At 43.2% G+C, this 19,127-nt stretch overlaps 1 protein-coding gene across 1 annotated transcript in view; it reads right to left on the bottom strand.

The window, feature by feature from the left end:
* The window catches only part of SDK2 (sidekick cell adhesion molecule 2), a 453,394-nt gene that overhangs the window by 19,849 nt on the left and 414,418 nt on the right, over positions 1-19,127 (bottom strand). Inside the window, exons 41-44 of the mRNA XM_021002493.2 lie at positions 15,813-15,977; positions 14,349-14,489; positions 13,286-13,424; positions 9,817-9,943 (exon numbers count right to left, since the gene is read on the bottom strand). Of these exons, the coding sequence (XP_020858152.1) occupies positions 9,817-9,943; positions 13,286-13,424; positions 14,349-14,489; positions 15,813-15,977 (572 nt within the window). The remainder of the gene's footprint in view (positions 1-9,816; positions 9,944-13,285; positions 13,425-14,348; positions 14,490-15,812; positions 15,978-19,127) is intronic.

The following is a 19,127-nucleotide window of genomic DNA, read 5'->3' on the forward strand; positions in this document are numbered from 1 at the left end:
GACATGAGTTTCGGAGACTTATGGTACATACATAGTTTGGAATTTACAGTGAGCTTTTGGTGATGAGAGACTAGAATGTAGGAGAGAGTATTACTATGGGGTGGATACTGGAATCATTTGTATAGAGATGATAATTTAACCCATAGTTGCAGAGAAGATCACAAAGTAAGAGTTAATAGAGAAAAGAGAAGAGAGTCTAGCACAGAGCCTGAGAGGACATCAGTTAGTTGGTGTGAGGTAGATTAATATTCACCCAAAGAGACTGAGAAGGAGTGGCTAGATTGAGTAGGAGGAGGGCCAAAGAGAAAGAATTATCAGGAAAACTCAGAAATGAGAAAGTATCAAGGAACAGGTGACTTACAGCGCCAAAGCCTGCAGAGGTCAAGAAAGATGAGGACTGGGAAAAGCAAGGTGGCACAGTGGATAGGGCGCTGACCCTGGAGTCAGGAGGACCTGAGTTCAAATCCAGCCTCAGACATTTAGTAGCTGTGTGACTCGTGGGCAAGTCACTTAACCCTGATTGCCTTAAAAAAAGAAAAAAGGACTGAGAAGAGATCACTTTTGGCCATTAAGAGATCATGAGTAACTTTGGGGAGGGGAGTTTCCAACTGAATGATAAAGGTCAGAAGCCAACTGCAGAGGGTTTAGAAGAGGAGAGGAAGCTGAAGTACTGAGAGAGAGATAGCTTTTTGAAAGAAAGAAGGCATAGAGTTTAACTGAAAAAGGAAGGAGAGATAGCAGAAATGGTTGGATCTAATGATTATTTAATGGATGGGGACACTTGGGTATGTTTGTAGGAGGCAGGGAAAGAACCAGTACATGTGGGGGGGAGAGAGGGAGAGAGAGGAAGAAAGTGGGGAGGGGGAGAGAGAGAGAGAGAGAGAGAGAGAGAGAGAGAGAGAGAGAGAGAGAGAGAGAGAGAGAGAGAGAGAGAGAGAGAGAGAAAGAGATGATAGTAGTGGAGAGAACCAGAGGTGATGAGATCCTTGTCAAGCAGCTGTGTTTCTTCATCATTAGAGGCTGAGGTGAAGGATAAGATAGTGGGTTTGATGTTAGTGGGATGTGAGATGAGGAGGAAGAGAAACAAGTGAGTTCTCAACGAATAGCCTCAATTTTTTTCAGTTAAGTATGAAGTGAAATCTCAGCTGAAAGGGTTGGCATGGGAGGCTTAATGAAAGGAGAGAAGGTTTGAACAGCTATGGTGAAGAGAGCTATTGCACCCTCCAAAAGTCTTTGCTTGCACAGCTTAAACATCTCCATTGCCTTTACACTTCCTTATGTGGCTTGGTCTCTGGTCTCCTCACCACCCTGATCGCTGTCCTTTGTACATAATCTAGTTCTCAATCCATCTTTTTAAATACCATCAGAGTATAAAGGCCTCATTTCTAAAATATATAGAGAACTAAGTCAAATTTATAAGAATACAAGTTAGTCCCCAATTGATAAATGGTCAAAGGATATGAACAGGCAGTTTTCAGATGAAGAAATTAAAGCCATCTATAGTCATATGAAAAAGTGCTCTAAATCATTATTGATTAGAGAAATGCAAATCAAAACAACTCTGAGGTACCACATCACACCTATCAGATTGGCCAACATGACAAAACAGGAAAATGATAAATGTTGGAGAAGATGTGGTAAAATTGGAACACTAATACATTGTTGGTGGAGTTGTGAAATGATCCAACCATTTTGGAGAACAATTTGGAACTATGCCCAAAGGGCGACAAAAATGTGCATAACCCTTGATCCAGCAATAGCACTTCTAGGGCTATATCCCAAAGAGATCAAACAAATGGGAAAAGGACCCACATGTACAAAAATATTCATAGCAGCTCTTTTTGTGGTGGCAAAGAATTGGAAATTGAGAGATGCCCATCAATTGGGGAATGGCTGAGCAAGTTGTGGTATATGAATGTAATGGAATACTATTGTGCTATAAGAAATGATGAACAGGCTGACTTCAGAAAAACCTGGAAAGACTTATGTGGTCTGATGCTGAGTGAAGTGAGCAGAACCAAGAGGACTTTGTACACAATAACAGCCACATTATAAAACGACTAAGATTGTTAAACTGAACTCTTTTCAGCATTACGAGGATCTAAGACATCTCCAGAGGCCTTGGGATGGAAAATGCTGTCCACATTCAAAGAAAGAAGTTATGGAAGTTGAATTGCTATCACTTCTGTTGAGTTCTGTTTCATCTTTCTGATGGTTTCTCCTATTGGTTTTAATTTTTACTTACAACTTCACTAATGTGAAAATATGTTTAATGGGTATGTAAATGTAAAGCCTATATCAGATTGTGTGCCGTCTTGGGGAGGGTGTGGGGGAGGAAAGGGGAGAAAAATTTTCAACTCAAAAGCATATGGAAGTGATTGTATATAAATCAAAATAAATTAATAAAATTAAAAAAAATAAATACTATCAGAGTAACCTTCTTACCAGTGGACCTGGAATTGTCAGTCCTTTGCAAAAAACCTGTGGCTTTCTATCATTCCTTTGTCTGAGATTCAAGGCCCTCCATCCTATCTTTCCAGCCTTGTCTCATATTATTCTCCACTCAGTCCAGTCTCCACCTCTGGACAACTTTGCCCCTCCTGAATATGTACTGGGCTCTCTTGCCTCTCTGTCTTTGGTCATGATGCTCTCTGTGCCTGGAATACTCTTTACCTCACACTTTGCACCCCTAATTCCTGCCCATTTTTTTTCTTTTTGGAGGCAATGGGGGTTGACTTACCCAGTGTCTGAGGCCAGATTTGAACTCAGGTCCTTCTGACTCCAGGGCCAGCACTCTGTCCACTGTACCATCTAGTTGCCCCTAATCCCTACTCATTTTAAAAGCTCAACTCAAATGAAGCTTGAGAGCTCAACTCCCACGAGAACTTCCCTGAGTCCACTGGTTGGTAATGTCCTTCTCTCTTAGATGTCACATAGTTCATCATTTTGTATCTCTCTCATGCACTTATCATATATTATTATGTTTTGGGGGCTGAGATTAGGTATTATCTAATCTTCATATCTCACCCAGTACCTCATGCGACGCTCTGCACCCAGCTGCTGCTTAATATGCAGTTTGCTGTTTTTCTAAGTTGGAGGAGGTTTCCTGTCCCACTGACTGACCTTCGTAATTCAACAGAGGATATTCACACAAAGTGATCACAGACCTCCTCAAGACTCAGTAAAATGGGGCTTGGTACTTCCTTTAGCGAGGTCCTCCAAACTTACAGGAAGCAATTAAGTGCTGAGGACCAGTTATTCAACCTGTTAGGGATTAATTCTCCTGTGGCTCTAAAGCTTCTGAAAAGTTATATAAAAATATAATTGAAGATTTTGATGAACAGAAAAGGAGATAAACTGGACCTATAGCAAGGAATCAGCATGGCACAATCTTCTAGACTTGGAGTTAGAGAACATGTTTGATTCACTTACTGACTTCACTTCAATTCTTAAGACTTCTTCCTTTGTGGAATTTCCTTAACCGTAGAATGAAGCTTTAAGAGCCCTGGATTTAGAGCTGGATGAGACTGGGATTCCAATCCTGCCACTGACAATAATTGTCTTTTGAGGCAGTTGGCACAGAAGATGGTGCACCAGGCCTGGAGGCAGGAAGACCTGGGTTCAAATCTGGCCTTAGACCCTTACTGGCTATATGACCCTGGGCAAACCACTTAGCCTCTGTATGCCTCAGTTTCCTCAACTGTAAAATAAGGATAATAACAGCATTTACCTCACAGAGTTGTGAGGATCAAATGAGATATTTACAAAGCACTTTGTATTGTACCTGGCATACAGCAGGCACTATATAAATGCTTATTCCCTTTCCTCTCCCTCTGAACCTTAGGATCATAGAATACTTAGGGCTGTGCCTAGCACATAGTAGGCACTATATAAATACTTATTCTCTTTCTTCACTCTCAAACTTAGGATCAGAGAATACTTAAGGCTGTGCCTGGCACACAGTAGGCGTTATATAAATGCTTTTTCTTTCTCTTCCCCTGCTTAACTTTAGGATCACAGATTACCAGAGTGGGATGCACTTCAGAGGACATCTAGCCATGGATGAGATTCTTCTCTACAACATTACTCCTGACAAGTGGTCTTTCAAGCTTTTGCTTGAAGATTGAAGTGACCAGGTACAACCTGTTCTGCCAGGGGCAGCTCATTCAACTTGTGGACAGGCTTGTTTTTCCCATATCAAGCCCAAATGTACATTGTTGCAGCTTTCATGTGTTCATTCTAATTCTGTCATTTCTGAACCTTAGTTTCCTCATCTGAAAAATGGGGATAATCATACCTCCTGGGTTATCTACCTCCCAGAGTTGTTGTGAAAATTAAATGAAGATTTTTATTGTTGTTGTTAAGTTGTTTCAGTCATGTCTGACTCTTTGTGAATCACTTTGGCATTTTCTTGGCAAAGATACTAAAGTGGCTTGCCATTTCCTTCTCCAGCTTGTTTTCTAACAGACGAGGAAACTGAGGCAAACAGGGTGAAGTGACTTGCCCAGGGTCCCACAGCTAGGAAGTGTCTGTGGCTGGAAAATTAAGACTACAAACATAAAACTTTTTGTAAATCTAAAAGTGGCAAATAATCAACAGTTATTATCACTAATGTCATTGTTACTAGAAGGATGGTGTTTGACTAGAGTAGAGGTTCTTAACCTGGAGGTCATGAGTTTTAAAAAAAATATTCTGGTAAACTGTATTTCAATATAATTGCTTTCCTTTGTAGTCTTACATATTTTATTTTATGCATTTTAAAAACATTATTCTAAGAAGGGGTCTCAGGGGCAGCTAGGTGGCGCAGTGGATAGAGCACCGCCCAGAATTCAGAAGGACCTGAGTTCAAATCCGGCCTCAGACACATCACACTTGCTAGCTGTGTGACCCTGGGCAAGTGACTTAACCCCATTGCCTAGCCAAAAAAAAAAAAAAGGAAGGGGTCTCCAGGCTTGACTGGACAGGGGTCCATGGCACTATAGGTTATCTCTGAGTGAAGGACAACAAATGGATGGTTCAACTTGCACTGGTGTCTGTGGAACATTACAATAACCAGAGAAAGCTTTTTGGCCCACTGGGTAGATCCCTTTGAAGGATTTATGGGAAGACATGGATGAGAATGATGAGAGAATGTGACGAGAAGGCATAGATGGGCAGTGATCTGTACTCATGGGAGGAGGAAGTACTCAGGCTGGTGAGATCATAGGTCTTTCAAAGTAGAGAAATATCTCTAGTGCATCCCGGGAAAATACAGAAGGTCATGGGTAGCAAAAGAGAGGTGGGCTTTGGGAGGCAGCTGCCTCTTTTTCCTTTCTTCATAGAAGGGATTGCGACCTAAATAGCCTCTGTACTGTATCACTTCCAGGAGAGGAGAAAAGAGGGGAGGAGAGGAAATCGAATAAACTCATGCAATATTAAAAGGACCCATGCCTTCCTCAGCATGTCTACACTAAACCAAGAACTCAGTTTTGGGGATGTCAGTCAGGTGGCTCAGTGGATAGAACGCTGGACTTGGGGTCAGGAAGACCCAAATTCAAAACCTGTCTCAGACACTTACTATCTGTGTGGCCCTGGGCAAGTCACGTAACCTCCCTCTGCCTTAGTTTTCTCATTTGTAAAATGAAGGTAACAATAGCACCTACATTACAGGGTTGTTCTGAGGACTGAATGAAATAAACATAGGCACAATGCTTTGCAAACCTTAAAGGCAATGTAATTGCTATTTATTATTAGTCCTATTTTTTAATAGAACTTTAAAGTTTACAAAGCACACATGTGGTATATTATTCTCACCCCTGTTTTTCAGAAGAGGAAACTGAATCTACGAGATATGAAGTGATCTGCCAGTGCTCACGCAGCTACAAAACGTCAGAAATGAAACAAGCACTCAGTCTTCTGATTTTAAATACAGTAATCTTTTTCTTTTCTTTTCTTTTTTTTTTTAAATTTTGAGCCTGGGTGTCCCTATCTTGCCCAGGCTGGAAATTCAGAAGCTTCTCCGGCCCAATCCTGATACTTATTGTCAAGAGAGCCTTGACCCCTTCATTTCTGACCTGGGCTGGCTCTCTCCTCCTTGCCCAGTGAGGCAGCTCCCCTACCTCCATCGGATTTACCACATTGGTGCTGGACTTAGCGTGGACGTTGGATTGGTTCAGACCACTGTAGCTGAAAATTGAGCTTGAGCCATTCATCAGCTCCAGCCTCTCAGGTAACAGGGTGTATAGCTAGGTCCTGATTTTGTGTGCTTCCTCTGAAATGGTCCCATTATTTGAATTCACCCTGTATATTTCCATTAGATTAGAATCAATTACCTTATTTCACATAGTCTAGCCTATTTTGTGAATATACACACAGTGTGTATGTGATCATCATTTCAAACAGTGTAAATTAACATACATGTAGCTGCTTCAGAAGATTTGTTACGTGCACTAACTCAGACTTTGCTGGACAGGCACAGTAATCTTTCTAGTATATTCTGCTGCCTGGGTGCTCTGGGGTTATGCCAACAAGTGGAAATCACAGTGGGACCACACTGAGTCCAAGTTAGAATAGGGACAGGGACTAGATAGGGATTCATTCCAAGTTACTTTGATTAATATCACTTCCATTTCCCTTCTAATTCTCTACGTAAACTTAGTCTAAATTGATTATCTGTTTCAGAGGTAGCTTTGGGCCTAGAAGTTAGGTTTTTGCTATTTATATCTTCGGCACGTCGTAGTAGAAAGGGTCCAAGATTTGGAGTCAGAAGACCTGGTTCAAATGTTTTGTGACTGCAAATAAGTCATTCCTTCTTTCTGGATGTCAGTTTCCTTATCTGTCAAATGAAAATCTCTAAGTTCTGTGACCTTATGGTTGCAACAAGCATGAGCAGTGGACTCTGCAACCAAAGAAGTCGCATGTTTTGAGTGCCTGTAGTTTCATGGATCCAAAGATGGCTAGGTGGTGCAGTGGATAGAGCGCTGGACCCAGAGTCAGGAAGACCCGAGTTCAAATTTGGCCTCAGACACTTATTAGCTGTGTGGCCCTGGGCAAGTCTCTTAATCCTGTTTGCCTCAGTTTCCTCATAAAACAGGGATCATAACAGCACTTACCTCCCAGGGTTTTTGTTAGGCTCAAATGAGATGATACTTGCAAAGCACAGTGCCTGGTATATAAGTGATGCTATATAAATCTTTCCTTTCTTCCTTCCCTCCTTCTTTCCCTTCTTCCCTCTGTCCTCTAGTACATTTGCCTTCTCTTCCTCTCCTTAGGCAAGGCAGGGAGAGGGCTTTCACAGATTTTTCCCCTGTGCTTGCCTGACTGGATCACTGGACAGTGGGTAAGAAATGTGGAAGGTAGGGGACGGCTAGGTGGCACAGTGGATAGAGTACTGGCCCTGGAGTCAGGAGGACCTGAGTTCAAATCTGGCCTCAGACACATGATACTAGCTGTGTGACCCTGGACAAGTCACTTAACCCTAACTGCTTCACCAAAAAAAAAAATGTGGAAGGCACTGCATTTCTGAAGGGTTCCAGTGCCATTTGATGATCAGACTAGTTAGTCAATATGGGAGTTTGACCCATCTAAAAGAAGGTTCACCTAATACTTAGGGGATTAGTATGATAAACACTGACCTAGAAGTTGAGAAAGAGGCCTGAAGTCCTGTTTCATTTCTGCCCTAATTAGCTGTGTGAGATTGAGCAAGTCACTTAGCCTGTCTGGGTCTCAATTGTGTTATTAGTAAAAAAAAATATGAGAGATTGTAAATAGGAGTTCTTTAAGATTGCTCCCAGCTGTTCTTCCCATAGGACACCCCATCTCCTGTCTCTGGGCACTTCTACTGGCTGTCCCCTATGTCTGGAACTCTTCACTTACGGCTTCCTCCTGGCTTCAGCTTAAGTCAGGGGTGTGGAACCTGTGGCCTTGAAGCTACGTGTGGCCATCTAAGTCTTCAAGTGTGGCCCTTTGACCAAATCCAATGAAGTCTGGACAGTCAAAGGGCCATACTTGAGGACCTAGAGGGCCACACGTGGCCTCTAGGCCACAGGTTCCACACCCCTGGCGTAAGTCCTGCCTTTCACGAGAAGCCATTTCCAGTCCCATTAGAGCCTTCCCTGTAGGACTACCTCCAATCTCCCCTGTATATATCTTGTTTGCACATGGTTTTTTGTATGTTGTCTCTCCTATCAGACCGGGAGCTCCTTGAGAACAGCGAGTTGGTCTTTTGCCTTCTTTTGACCCCCTAGCACTTGTTACAGCCCCAGGTACACAGTAGGCACCTAATAAATGCTTATTGAATGGATTCAGCTTGACTCTAAAATTCTCTAATTCTCTGCAGTTTTGAAAGGGCGTTAACATTCATTTTTCACATTCATTAGAAACCAGACTTTGCTTTTGGTTGCATAATATTTCAACTCCTGGTTCCTGAGAGGTACCAGGCTGTCCCCCATGCTTGGAATGTTCCTTCTCACGTCTACCTCTTAGAATCCTTCATTTTCTTCAAGCTGCAGTTTGTGCCATCTTGTCCACAAAGCCTTTCTTGATTCCCTCGTTTGGCAGGATCTTCTTTTGTGTATACATATTTACACACACACACACACACACACATATACACATATATACGTGTGTATACATACATATATACATACACACATGTTGTTGTTGAGTAGTTTCAGTCATGTCTGTTTTCTTTTTTCTTTTGCTAGGCAATGGGGTTAAGTGACTTGCCCCGGGGTCACACAGCTAATAAGTGTCAAATATCTAAGGCTGGATTTGAACTCAGGTCCTCTTGACTCTAGGGTCGGTGCTCTATCCACTGCTCCACCTAGCTGCCCCCTATTCCTATTCTTTGTGACCCTATTTGGGTCTTTTTTTGGCAGAGATGCTGGAGTGGTTTGCCATTTCATTCTCCAGCTCATTTTATAGAAGAAGAAACTAAGGCAAACAGGGTTAAGTGACTTGCCCAGGGTCACACAACTAGTTAGTGTCTGAGGTCAGATTTTATTCAGGAAGATGAATCTTCCTGACTCCAGGCCCTGTCCTCTATTCACTGGGCCACCCAGCTTCTATACATATACATGTACATACATGTCTATATACACATACACACGCACATATTTGTAACATATACACACATGTATATATACACATACACACTTTCTCACACATGCTGTACTATCTATACAGATATCTATAGATAAATTCATATATAATATATAACATGATATATTTAAATTTATATGTGTATATAGTTATATCTATATCTATTCAGAGAGTACAGTCTATGTGGATATTTATATAGATCTTTCTATCTATCTATATCCTTATCTGTGCAGATAATGCCATCAGGTTCCCTTTCTCTGATTCTGGTTTGCTCTCCGTTGCCTTATTTACTTTCTCCAAGCAGATGAGAGCTGTATAGCTAATGGATCCTCCTACTAATTATCAGGGAGGCACTACCTCCTTGCCTAGCTCATTAGTGACAGCTAACATTCTAAGCAATTAATTTTCAGCAAATAGGGGATCCCTTAAAATTTAGGGCATTGTACTGATGCGGACTTTGCGTGTTCTGACAGAGCCTTAGAATTCTGTGTTAACATACACGTTCTCTTCTTCTTTCATCAGAAGCTGGGCATTGGTAGGGGGCTCGCACCAACTGGATTCTCTGCCCTGATGGTTGGACTCTTGGGAGGCCCTTCATCTTCATGGGTCTCAAGCCTTGCAGGGGCTGCTTATGCATGCTGTCCCTATTCCTATGGCAGCACTGCATTATGTCTCTACCTTTCTTTCCAGGCTCAGGATACGGAGCTTAGATCTTAGCTGGACCCTTCTCCTCACCTGAGAGTCTGAGATTTCAGAGGGCTTCTCCGTCAGGCTGCTGCTTTCTGCTGGGATCAGGTCATTATACTTGGTAACATCCTCATCTGAGTAGTGGAGACTACCTGGGCTGGGCCTGGGAGGAGACCTGGAGAGAGATGGGAAGGCAGGATAATGGGAGGGGGAAAGAAGCAGGCTATGAAATCCCATTCACTATAGGGAGAAGTAAGCATAGGGCTCTCTGACATTTCCATTTCAGCCTGCTTTGGCTAAGAGGTCATTTAAATCTCTTCCATCTCCTTGAATGAGATGGGGGGGTCTGGCTTCTGGGTTATTAGGATACACAAAGGACAAAGAAGCCTCTGGTTTTTAGCATGAGGAGAAATAAGGGGGGGGGTATGTATGAGAGATACCAGAGATAAGGATGGTGCTCATTTGAGTAATTTAGAAGTGAGTTTGCAATCACTGCAGAAGATGGCTGCCTGACTCCCCACTCCCTTCTCCACCCCCAACATGAACATCACACCTGAGCTGTACTCTCTCAAAGAAAAGAGCTGGGATCTCCTGGCCACGGGGCCTGTTGTTCTGTGAATTTGCCCGGCCTGATGGGTAGGGGTCAACCCCTTCTGATCCTCATACTCAGAAAATCAGCTTTTCTAAGAGGGTGGCTTTGACTCAGAGCTGTCTCTGTAGCAGAGTGACTGACTGGTACTGCTTCTAAGGGATGACTTGGTATCAAAGATGTCCCTACCTCCTCTCCACCTCAGCTCCTTCCACATAATCTGAGAAGGTCCCATTCATCTCAAAGGAGGTAACTGAAAACGAGCTGGTGACCTGTTGCTGTTCTGAGTGTAAGTAAGTCATGGAGAGTGCCAGGGTGGAAGATCACAGTGTCAACAGTTCCTTATATAGGCAGCTATGATTGAGAGCTGGAAGCAGCTTTGGGTAGCTTGGGGCATGTATGTGTGGCTGGAGAGGCATTCTGTGTGTACACAGTGGGTGTAGAGAGGGCCCCACGTCTGTGTATTCTGTGGGTGGGTGGGGCGGGGAGGGAAAGGAGGAATGGTGAGGTGCCCTGTGAAATGTCCCGTTGTTCAGTTGTGGCTGGGCAAGGGAACCAGCCCAGTGGGGCTGATCTGGCCATCCTGAGTCCTGCTGGGGTCCTGACGCTCTGGCCTCAAACAGCTCTTTCTTTGGGAAGGCCTGGGGTTTGGCTGGAGATGAGAGCTCGGCCTCTCTGGCCTCTAACAGCCTTCTTCTCTTCTCTTCTCTTTACTCCCTCCCTCCCTCCCTCCCTCCCCCTGCTGAACACACACGTCGCTTCTTCCACTCCAGCCCTGGGAACAGAGAGTGCTTTGTTAGCCTTGCCTGGGAGAGTCCTGAACTCCCTTCCTCTCTGAGCTGCCTTCCCCTGAGGAGCCTGAGACATGCATGCTAAATAGATGCTGGGCGGAGCCATCGAACCCCTCATGCTGGCCCTTTTCCTTCCCTGTTTTCCCTAAACCCTAGAAAAATAAAATGTCCAGGTCAGTTAAGGTGACAGTATTGCACCCCAATAGACTCTTCGCTTTGCATCAGCCCTGTGGCCTTCAGCAGAGCAGAAGTATCAACCATGGGAAGGGACAGAGTTTGAAATGAGGCTGGGGTGAGAAAATGGAGAACATGGTCTTTCCATATCATCTTGCCCTTTATCTTCTAATTCTCAGAGGCCAAGATACAGCACAGTAATCACAAGATTGATCCAGTATGGGAAATATTGTGGGGGAGGGATTGGCAAATACTTTTACGTTATGTATGTATACATGAGGATCTGGGGCAGGATGCCTGGGACTATGTAGAGACCCATCCCAAGAGAATGCCAAACCCCCACCCAATAAAATTTTCCTTACTTCCCAAGAGATCCAGAGCTCCCTAGATCCTGGGGGATGGGTCACTTAGAAAAGAAGGATGGTGTCGCAGAGAATGTTTGGCAGCTAGGGCTGCCCTGCCCTGCCCTGCCCTCCCTTTCTAGGTACTTCTTTTCAAGTGGTGGTCATGGTGGGACAGAAGCTACTAGGTCAAGCTACAAACAAGCCAGACTTAGGGTCTGGATGTTTCTTTATGCTTTTCCCCACAGGATGCTAGTTTCCTCCTGGAGAAGAGGATAGGAAAGTGACATCACATTGGGGGAAAATCTTCAGCCCTTCTCACTCAGGTTCACTAAGCCTGGCCTGGGGATGACTCCCCTCATTCTTATTTTCGCAGAGGCGGTCATCAGGCCCATGTCCTTTTTGCTAAAAATGTCTAAGCATCTGACTAATGGAAGCAATCAGCTTGCATCTGTACAGTATTTTTATGCAAAATGGCATGAGAAGAGAAGAGGAAGCTAGCTGGCTCAGTGGATGGAATGTTAGACTCGGAATCAGGAAGACCTCAGTTTTAATCTTGTCTCAGACACCTATTGGCTGTATGATCCTGGGCAAGTCACTTAATAGAATATTAGCCTTGGGATCAGGAAGACCTGAGTTTTAATTCCACCTCAGACACCTACTGGCTGTGTCTAACTGCCTTATATACATCGGTTTCTTCATCTGTATAATGGTGATAATAACAGAAGCTACTTCATAGGGTTGTTGTGAGGACCAAATGAGAAAATAAATGTTAAGTGGTTTATAATCCTTAATGCACTATAGAAATATTAGATATATTTTAAAAAAGCCAAAAAATCATGATAACTATACATGGCTTATGATTTTATTGGTATAGGGATCTCCAGCTGAAAATATTTCTACCAATGGGGACTGTCACCAGCTCTGCACCTGATCATTTTGGAGAGTTGCCTGTGGTACTGAGAGGTAAGTGACTTGTCCTGGGTCACACATCCAGCATGTGCCAGTCAGGACTTGAATTCTGAGGCCAACATTCTATCTACTATGCCACACTTCCTCTCATGTATACATGAGTTTATATTAATATACAACTATGATATATATGGATATGATATATATAAATACATATATGTATATGTAAATGTACATATGTATATATATGTGTATATATATATGTATAAAAAAGGCAAGGGGATATAGGTTCTGATTTTATATACACATATACATACACACATATACATATACACATACATATACATACACATATATGTGTATATTTATCTCTATCTATCTCTCTATGTATATATATATAAAATTGGGACCCCCATCCCTTTTCCTTTTCCCCCAATACCCTACCCCATCAGGAGGAACCACCTCGGCTTGAATAAATCCCACATGTAAGGTGTTGCCTTGGCAGCCCTCTCTTTGCCATGCTGAATCCTGATTCACTGACCACTACCAGTCTTTTAAGAGGATTTACATTTTTCAGGACTGGCCTCAATCCTTTAACTCTTTTCAGGTTCTTGGCCCTTCCTCTCCACCCTTGGGAATTCCAGGGGCCCTGATCTCTGGCTCACAAGCTTTCCAGCCTCCCGCCCACCCTATACCACCCTATTCTCTACCTGGTATAGATACCATTCTTCCGACAGAAGGAGTTCTTGACCGAGAGACGTCGATTGTTGAGTTCCAGGGCTGGGAAGCTGCTTTCATCCAGGCTCACCATCTCTCCGTGGCCCAAGGCGCTGGATTTGGCATTGTTCCCTGGGGAAAGGGGAAGAGGGAAATTATGGACAGTGGATCACTTCTACTGTATCTTCCCCAAACTACTTGGGGCCTTCTACTTGGGGATGGGAGAAGGGGCAGAAGAGAGAGAAGCCATACCTCTCCTTGGGTTTTTCCTGTTGGGATCAGATTAAAAGCACTGGAGGGAATGGATAGGAAAATACTAGAGAGGGCAAGAAGGAAAGAGAAGGGACAATTTTCATCTTACATTTATTGAGTGAGTGCACATTTCCTTGTGGAGATGAGGGATTACTGATGGCTGATCCCACCCAGTACAGTTCCCTGGATTGCTTGTATGGTCTTTGTTATGCTCTTTCTCTCCCCACTATGAGGAGGGCAGGGGTCTTAAAAAGACTACTACTTCAAAACAAATGGTTGAACTTGGCCTTGTCATCCCTCTCCTTTGCTACCATAGCACCTTGAGTTGAAATAAATTTTCTCCTTTAGCCAAATTATTTTTGGAGCCTCAGTCCCTTGGCAAAGAAAAGCAGTGGTTTCCAGGTCCCTGGCTCCTGAGCAGAGCTGTATCTAGCATGGAACCAGCAGGGCTTTGTCCCAGGATGATAGTGGGGTACACTTCTTCCCTCTGGTGACTGCTGTCTCTATACCCTTGTGGTTCTCTAGCTCTCTCTATATTCTCCTAATTCCTCTCCCTCCACTCCTACTATGGGTTTCACCTTCATCCTACAACCACTATGGGTGCAAAGATCCTCCTCAGATCCTCCCCCTGCCCCTTCCTGCTATGACCGTCCCTGTTGTCAAACTGTACACACCGTCTCTACATTCCTTATCCTCTCCATTGGTTCCCAACTGGTTTTGGATTCGGTAAAAATATTCCTAGTTATAGTTCTGGACACGAGCAATGGTCTCAGGTCCATTAGTAGAATGGAGTGCTCAACTTACCAGAATCCGACTTCTTAGCATACTTCTTGCTCTGACCACGGATAATAAGGACAAAGACCAGCAGGAGAATAAATATGAGACCGACCAGGGCGATGACCACCAGGAACCACCACTCTTCATAGAATGGGTTAGCTTTCTGGGCTAGAACATGGGTTGGCAGTCAGTGAATGCTAACTCCCTTTTCTGGCTTAAGATTCCTGCTGATCAGGGGATGTGTTCTATAACTGGGTTCCTGCTAGCTGTGTCCTGAGTATGGGCAGGGTTGGTAACTCTGCATACCCTGAATATGGGAATGGCCAGAGGTAGATTCAGTCCTGGGAAGGGAGGTATTAGAGAGAAGGGTCTAATCTGTTCTTCAGCGAGGCTGGAAGTGTACCTCCTTATATCAGTTCTATCCCTCGGTCTGAATCTCTTTCTAGTGATAAAGAGGAAGGGAATGAATCTAGTTGGGGGCATAGAATGGGTTCTCCAGGGAGGACTGAATATCACTTTTGTTTTGGGGCTGTCACCTGTCAGATGCACTCTCTATCTAGAGGGAAGGTATGATAAGTGTATGATATAGCGGGTAACAAGCGTAAAGACCCTCTCTTTTGAATTATTTTCAAGAGTCCAGTATGATGAGTTACATTGTAGGTGCTCAGTTGGTATAGCTAATTGATTGGAAGTTTAGGTATTTTTATTGAATCTTAGGGGAAGCTCATTATTTTCCCATGAGGGTATGTGGGAGGAGGAAAGGGGCAGGAGGAATTCTTGGAATTTATCCAGAACACAGAAAACTTTAGTTATACCCCTGCCCCATAGGGCTGGGAAGCTGGGAAGAGACAGCTCAGAGTTACTGTTGTAAGTGATTTCAAATAATGACTAGGATTTGGGGCAGAGGGGTAAGTAATCCAATCCCATCTTAAACTCTAGACCATCTCAGAGGACAAAGAAGATTGGAGACGTGATGATGAAAATCCTCAGTTCATCCCGGTAATTGCCCAATATACTTGGGGGTTGCTTCTCCATAGGCTACTGACCCTGCCTAGGTATTTTTGGTTACCAAGGAAACCTACAACTTGTTGGCATGGTGCCCTAGGTCTCTCTAGGGATCTCGGTTTCCAGTTCCATTGACACTCCCATCTCAAACTGACTGACCGATTTATCTTTCTCCCCATCCCCCACTGCTGAATTCCTTTAACAGTAACCAAAAAGAGGCAGCTGAGTCTGGAGAAGATAAGCCCTCCAGTTTCCTAAAAAGTTCAAAGCTGAATCAATGCCCTGCCCCTAGGTCTCACTATTTTGAAGAATACAGGAAAATGACTTAGTTTGAAACCTAACCACCCCAAACCTCCACCTCCAAGACCCCTACTGCCCTAGTTGTGCCCTCCCTTCTTTCCCTTACATGTTTGGATCCTCCATGGGGGCCTCTCCTCTAGCCAGCTTTCCCACCCCTCCACCTTTCCAGTCCCCAAAGGCCAGTACCTGGGACAGACTGGGATGGGCTGCTAGGTGTGCCATAACCATAGTCGTTGACAGCAATGACTCGAAAGTCATAACTGACACCATGCTTTAGGATGTCCATACTGAATGTGTATGAGGTCACTTCCTTAGGAATGTCTTTGATGAGGATGTCCCATAGCCCTTCATCTGTAAGACCAGAGAAGAGGAGGTTAACCTTAAGTGGGTACGGGGAAGGGGAGGGAGGCAAGGAACCTCATCTTGCATCTCCGCCTCCAGGATTCTTGTCTCTTCTCAGTATACGCCCATGGTGCCAACTACCTTCCCTACCCCATCACATTATAGCCAACTTTATCAGCAGACCTTTGTTCACCAAATAAAAGAGGGAAAAGAAGCTTAAATTGTAGCAGGAAGGATTTATGTTACAACTTCTCACCTACAAGATCCTTAAGAATGTGAGAAACCTTTAATGTCAGTCAATAAGCATTTATTAAGTATCCCATTCTGTACCAGGCAATGTGTTAAGAACAGTGATGTGATTAGGTTAAACCTCTTCTTTTTCATTAAGAATGTGGAGGACTCCAGGAGTAGCATAATCTTATAGCTTTAATATCAGGTAATACTTCCTTTTTTTTTTTCTTTTCCTTCCACTGTTGGGTCAGATATTTTCCTTCGCCTTGGGGAATCACTTTCTATAGTTTTTTGAGCTTGCTCTGTGGATATCTTCTTCATTTTGTTTGAGATTGTATGGTTCTTTCCCTAATCAGATGTAATTTATCATGGCCTCATAGGAAAGCAATGATCAGAGGCTGTATAAATTCAAGAGAAACGAGTAAATACTTACCATTGCTCCTCTACTCATTTGTCTTGGAGACAGGAACACAGGGGTGGGAGATGAGAGGGGTATCTTTTGTCTCAAAGGAGCATTCCCTGACCATCTGACCAGCAGGAATCTTACAAAACAGGAAGTTGCATAACTATTTGAGTTGGAGAAGGGCTTGTGTATGGGTACCCCAGTCCTCAGCAACGTTGGATCTTACAGGAGTTAACAAAAATCAATTCCCAATGGAAGTCACTGTGGTATAATACAAAGGACATTTAGTTTGAAGTCAGAGGATCCGGGTTTGAAATTTGGTTCTGCACTTGCTACCTATAAAACTGGGCAGTGGATTTCTGGTTAAGATTAGTATGTGAAAGATCATAGAGAAGTCCTGTCATCCCATGAGACTTCACCAAATATCTGAAAGGGATCCCCCAAAAGCTAATAATAAAGAAACTTGACAATAATTATAAATAAGCTCCTCTAAATAGTCTTGAACCAAACACAAAGATAGCCAGAAGCTGGCAGAGGGAGGTAAAGGGGTCACCAGGGAAGCCAGCACAAGAGCAGGTAAATGTAGATGCAGGTGGAGGTGGGGAGAGGAATGCACCACAGAAGCCAGCACAAACTCAGATAAACCATTGAGAAGCTGGCAGAACTGGGAAAGGGCTGTCACTGTGCCAGGGAAGCCAGTGTGAGTTCCCACAAATAGACCTGAAGCCACTGAAGTCAGAGAGCTAGGGGAGAGACAAGCCATAATGGGTTCCAGTAACTGAGGACGAGATGCCAGATGCTGACCCTGATCAATTATGGCATGTTAGAAGAGAAGCAGGAACAAAACCAGCAACCGAAGATCACTGCTCAGGAAGACTCCTTGGAACACTAGGAGCCACAGCAGGAGATGAGGACAAGGTAGCACCGTGGTGTTTGTACCAGTGGACAGTGCAGGAATCCTGAGACCAGGGTGATTTTTGGTGTCCCCCTAGAGCCTGTCAGGCTCACAGTAAGGGATGTAACATACTCCAGTTTGGAGATTATGCAAGGAGAAGCCAGATTCTGGCCAAGGTCAGAATCTATAGTGGACCTCCCAAGAAGATTAAGGCTTAGAAGCTAGGTATTGAGAAGAGGATAAGAATGAAAACAGGCTACCCTAGGGCAGCAGCATCCCAATGGGATACCCCATAGGGGGGACGGGATTAAACAATGACTAAGAGGAACACAGGGGACCTGCCTCAGAACAAAATCACAAAGCAACAACTGAGGCTGAAAACATGCACAAACAGAAGAAAACAGAGAATACCATGAAGAAATAATATAAGGTAAGGGAAACCCAAGAGATTAAACTCAAAAGAAAAGAGAAACCCTGTGATAATGATAGAGACCCAGAGGGGATGGCTTGGCCACAAGAACTACAAAAGCGGCTGGAAGAAATGAAGCAAGAGATTAAAAAAAAAAAGGAAATGAGAGTTTGGGAGGAAAAACAGAAAGGAGAATAAATAGCTGAGAAAAGGAGATGGAAGAAGATGGAAAACCTTATCCAAAGAGTGGACTCTGAAAAATATAATGGAACAATCAGAACTCAACAATTCCATAAGTCAAAAAAAAAATTAGAACAAAGTTAAAGTTTGAAAAAAAATAGAAGAAAATGTGGAGTTTATATCATCTAAAAGAATTGACCAGGAAAAGATTGAAGAGATACAATTAAAGAATCAATGGACTTTTTGAAAACTGGGATCAAACGAAAAGCCTAGACATCATATTTCAAGAAAATATAAAAATCAATTTAGAAAGACTCTGCTAGGCAACTCCTGAAAGAAACCCCAACTGAATACATCTAGGAATGTTATCGCTGGAAAGCAGGGAAACCACATTATACTTAAAGGCTTCAGAAAAATGAAGTAATGTCACTGCTTAACACACATGCTCTGAATGGAATAGCATCTTCTTTTTGTTACTTGTCCTTCACTCTCAAAGAGGACCATGACTTCAGGAGGGTGACGCCATGACTTGTAAGTGCATTGGATTTAAGTGAAGGAGCGCTGTGCAAAGTCACCAGGCTCACTTTCTCCTTCAGAGCCATTTGGGTCCAGTGGCCAGATATAGATCAGGATGACTGGAGATGGCCCCCAGCATATTAGTACTTGAAGGAAAGGCCAATCAAATTACAGAAAGAAACAGACAACAGAAATGTAATGGTTGGGGACCTCATATAATATATATGTAATATAATAGTGGGTGACCCTTCCAAATCTAGAAAAATCTGAAAAAATTATAAATAAGAAGGAAGTTAAGGACCTGAATAGACTTGTAGAAAAGATAGATATGATAGAACTTTGATGATTACTGAATAAGAATAGAAACTTATGTGCATATTCCTTAGCTGTGTATGATGCCTTTACAAATATTAGACATGTGCTAGGCATAAAAACTTCATAAACAAATGGAGAAAAATTAAACACTTTTTTTACTGGTCACAATGCATTAAAAAGGGTATCTGAAGAAAGGATTCAAAGTTAAAT

The sequence above is a fragment of the Phascolarctos cinereus genome, unplaced genomic scaffold, assembly GCF_003287225.1.
Source record: "Phascolarctos cinereus isolate Bilbo 61053 unplaced genomic scaffold, phaCin_HiC Scaffold_5;HRSCAF=322, whole genome shotgun sequence".
Lineage (NCBI taxonomy): Eukaryota > Metazoa > Chordata > Mammalia > Diprotodontia > Phascolarctidae > Phascolarctos > Phascolarctos cinereus.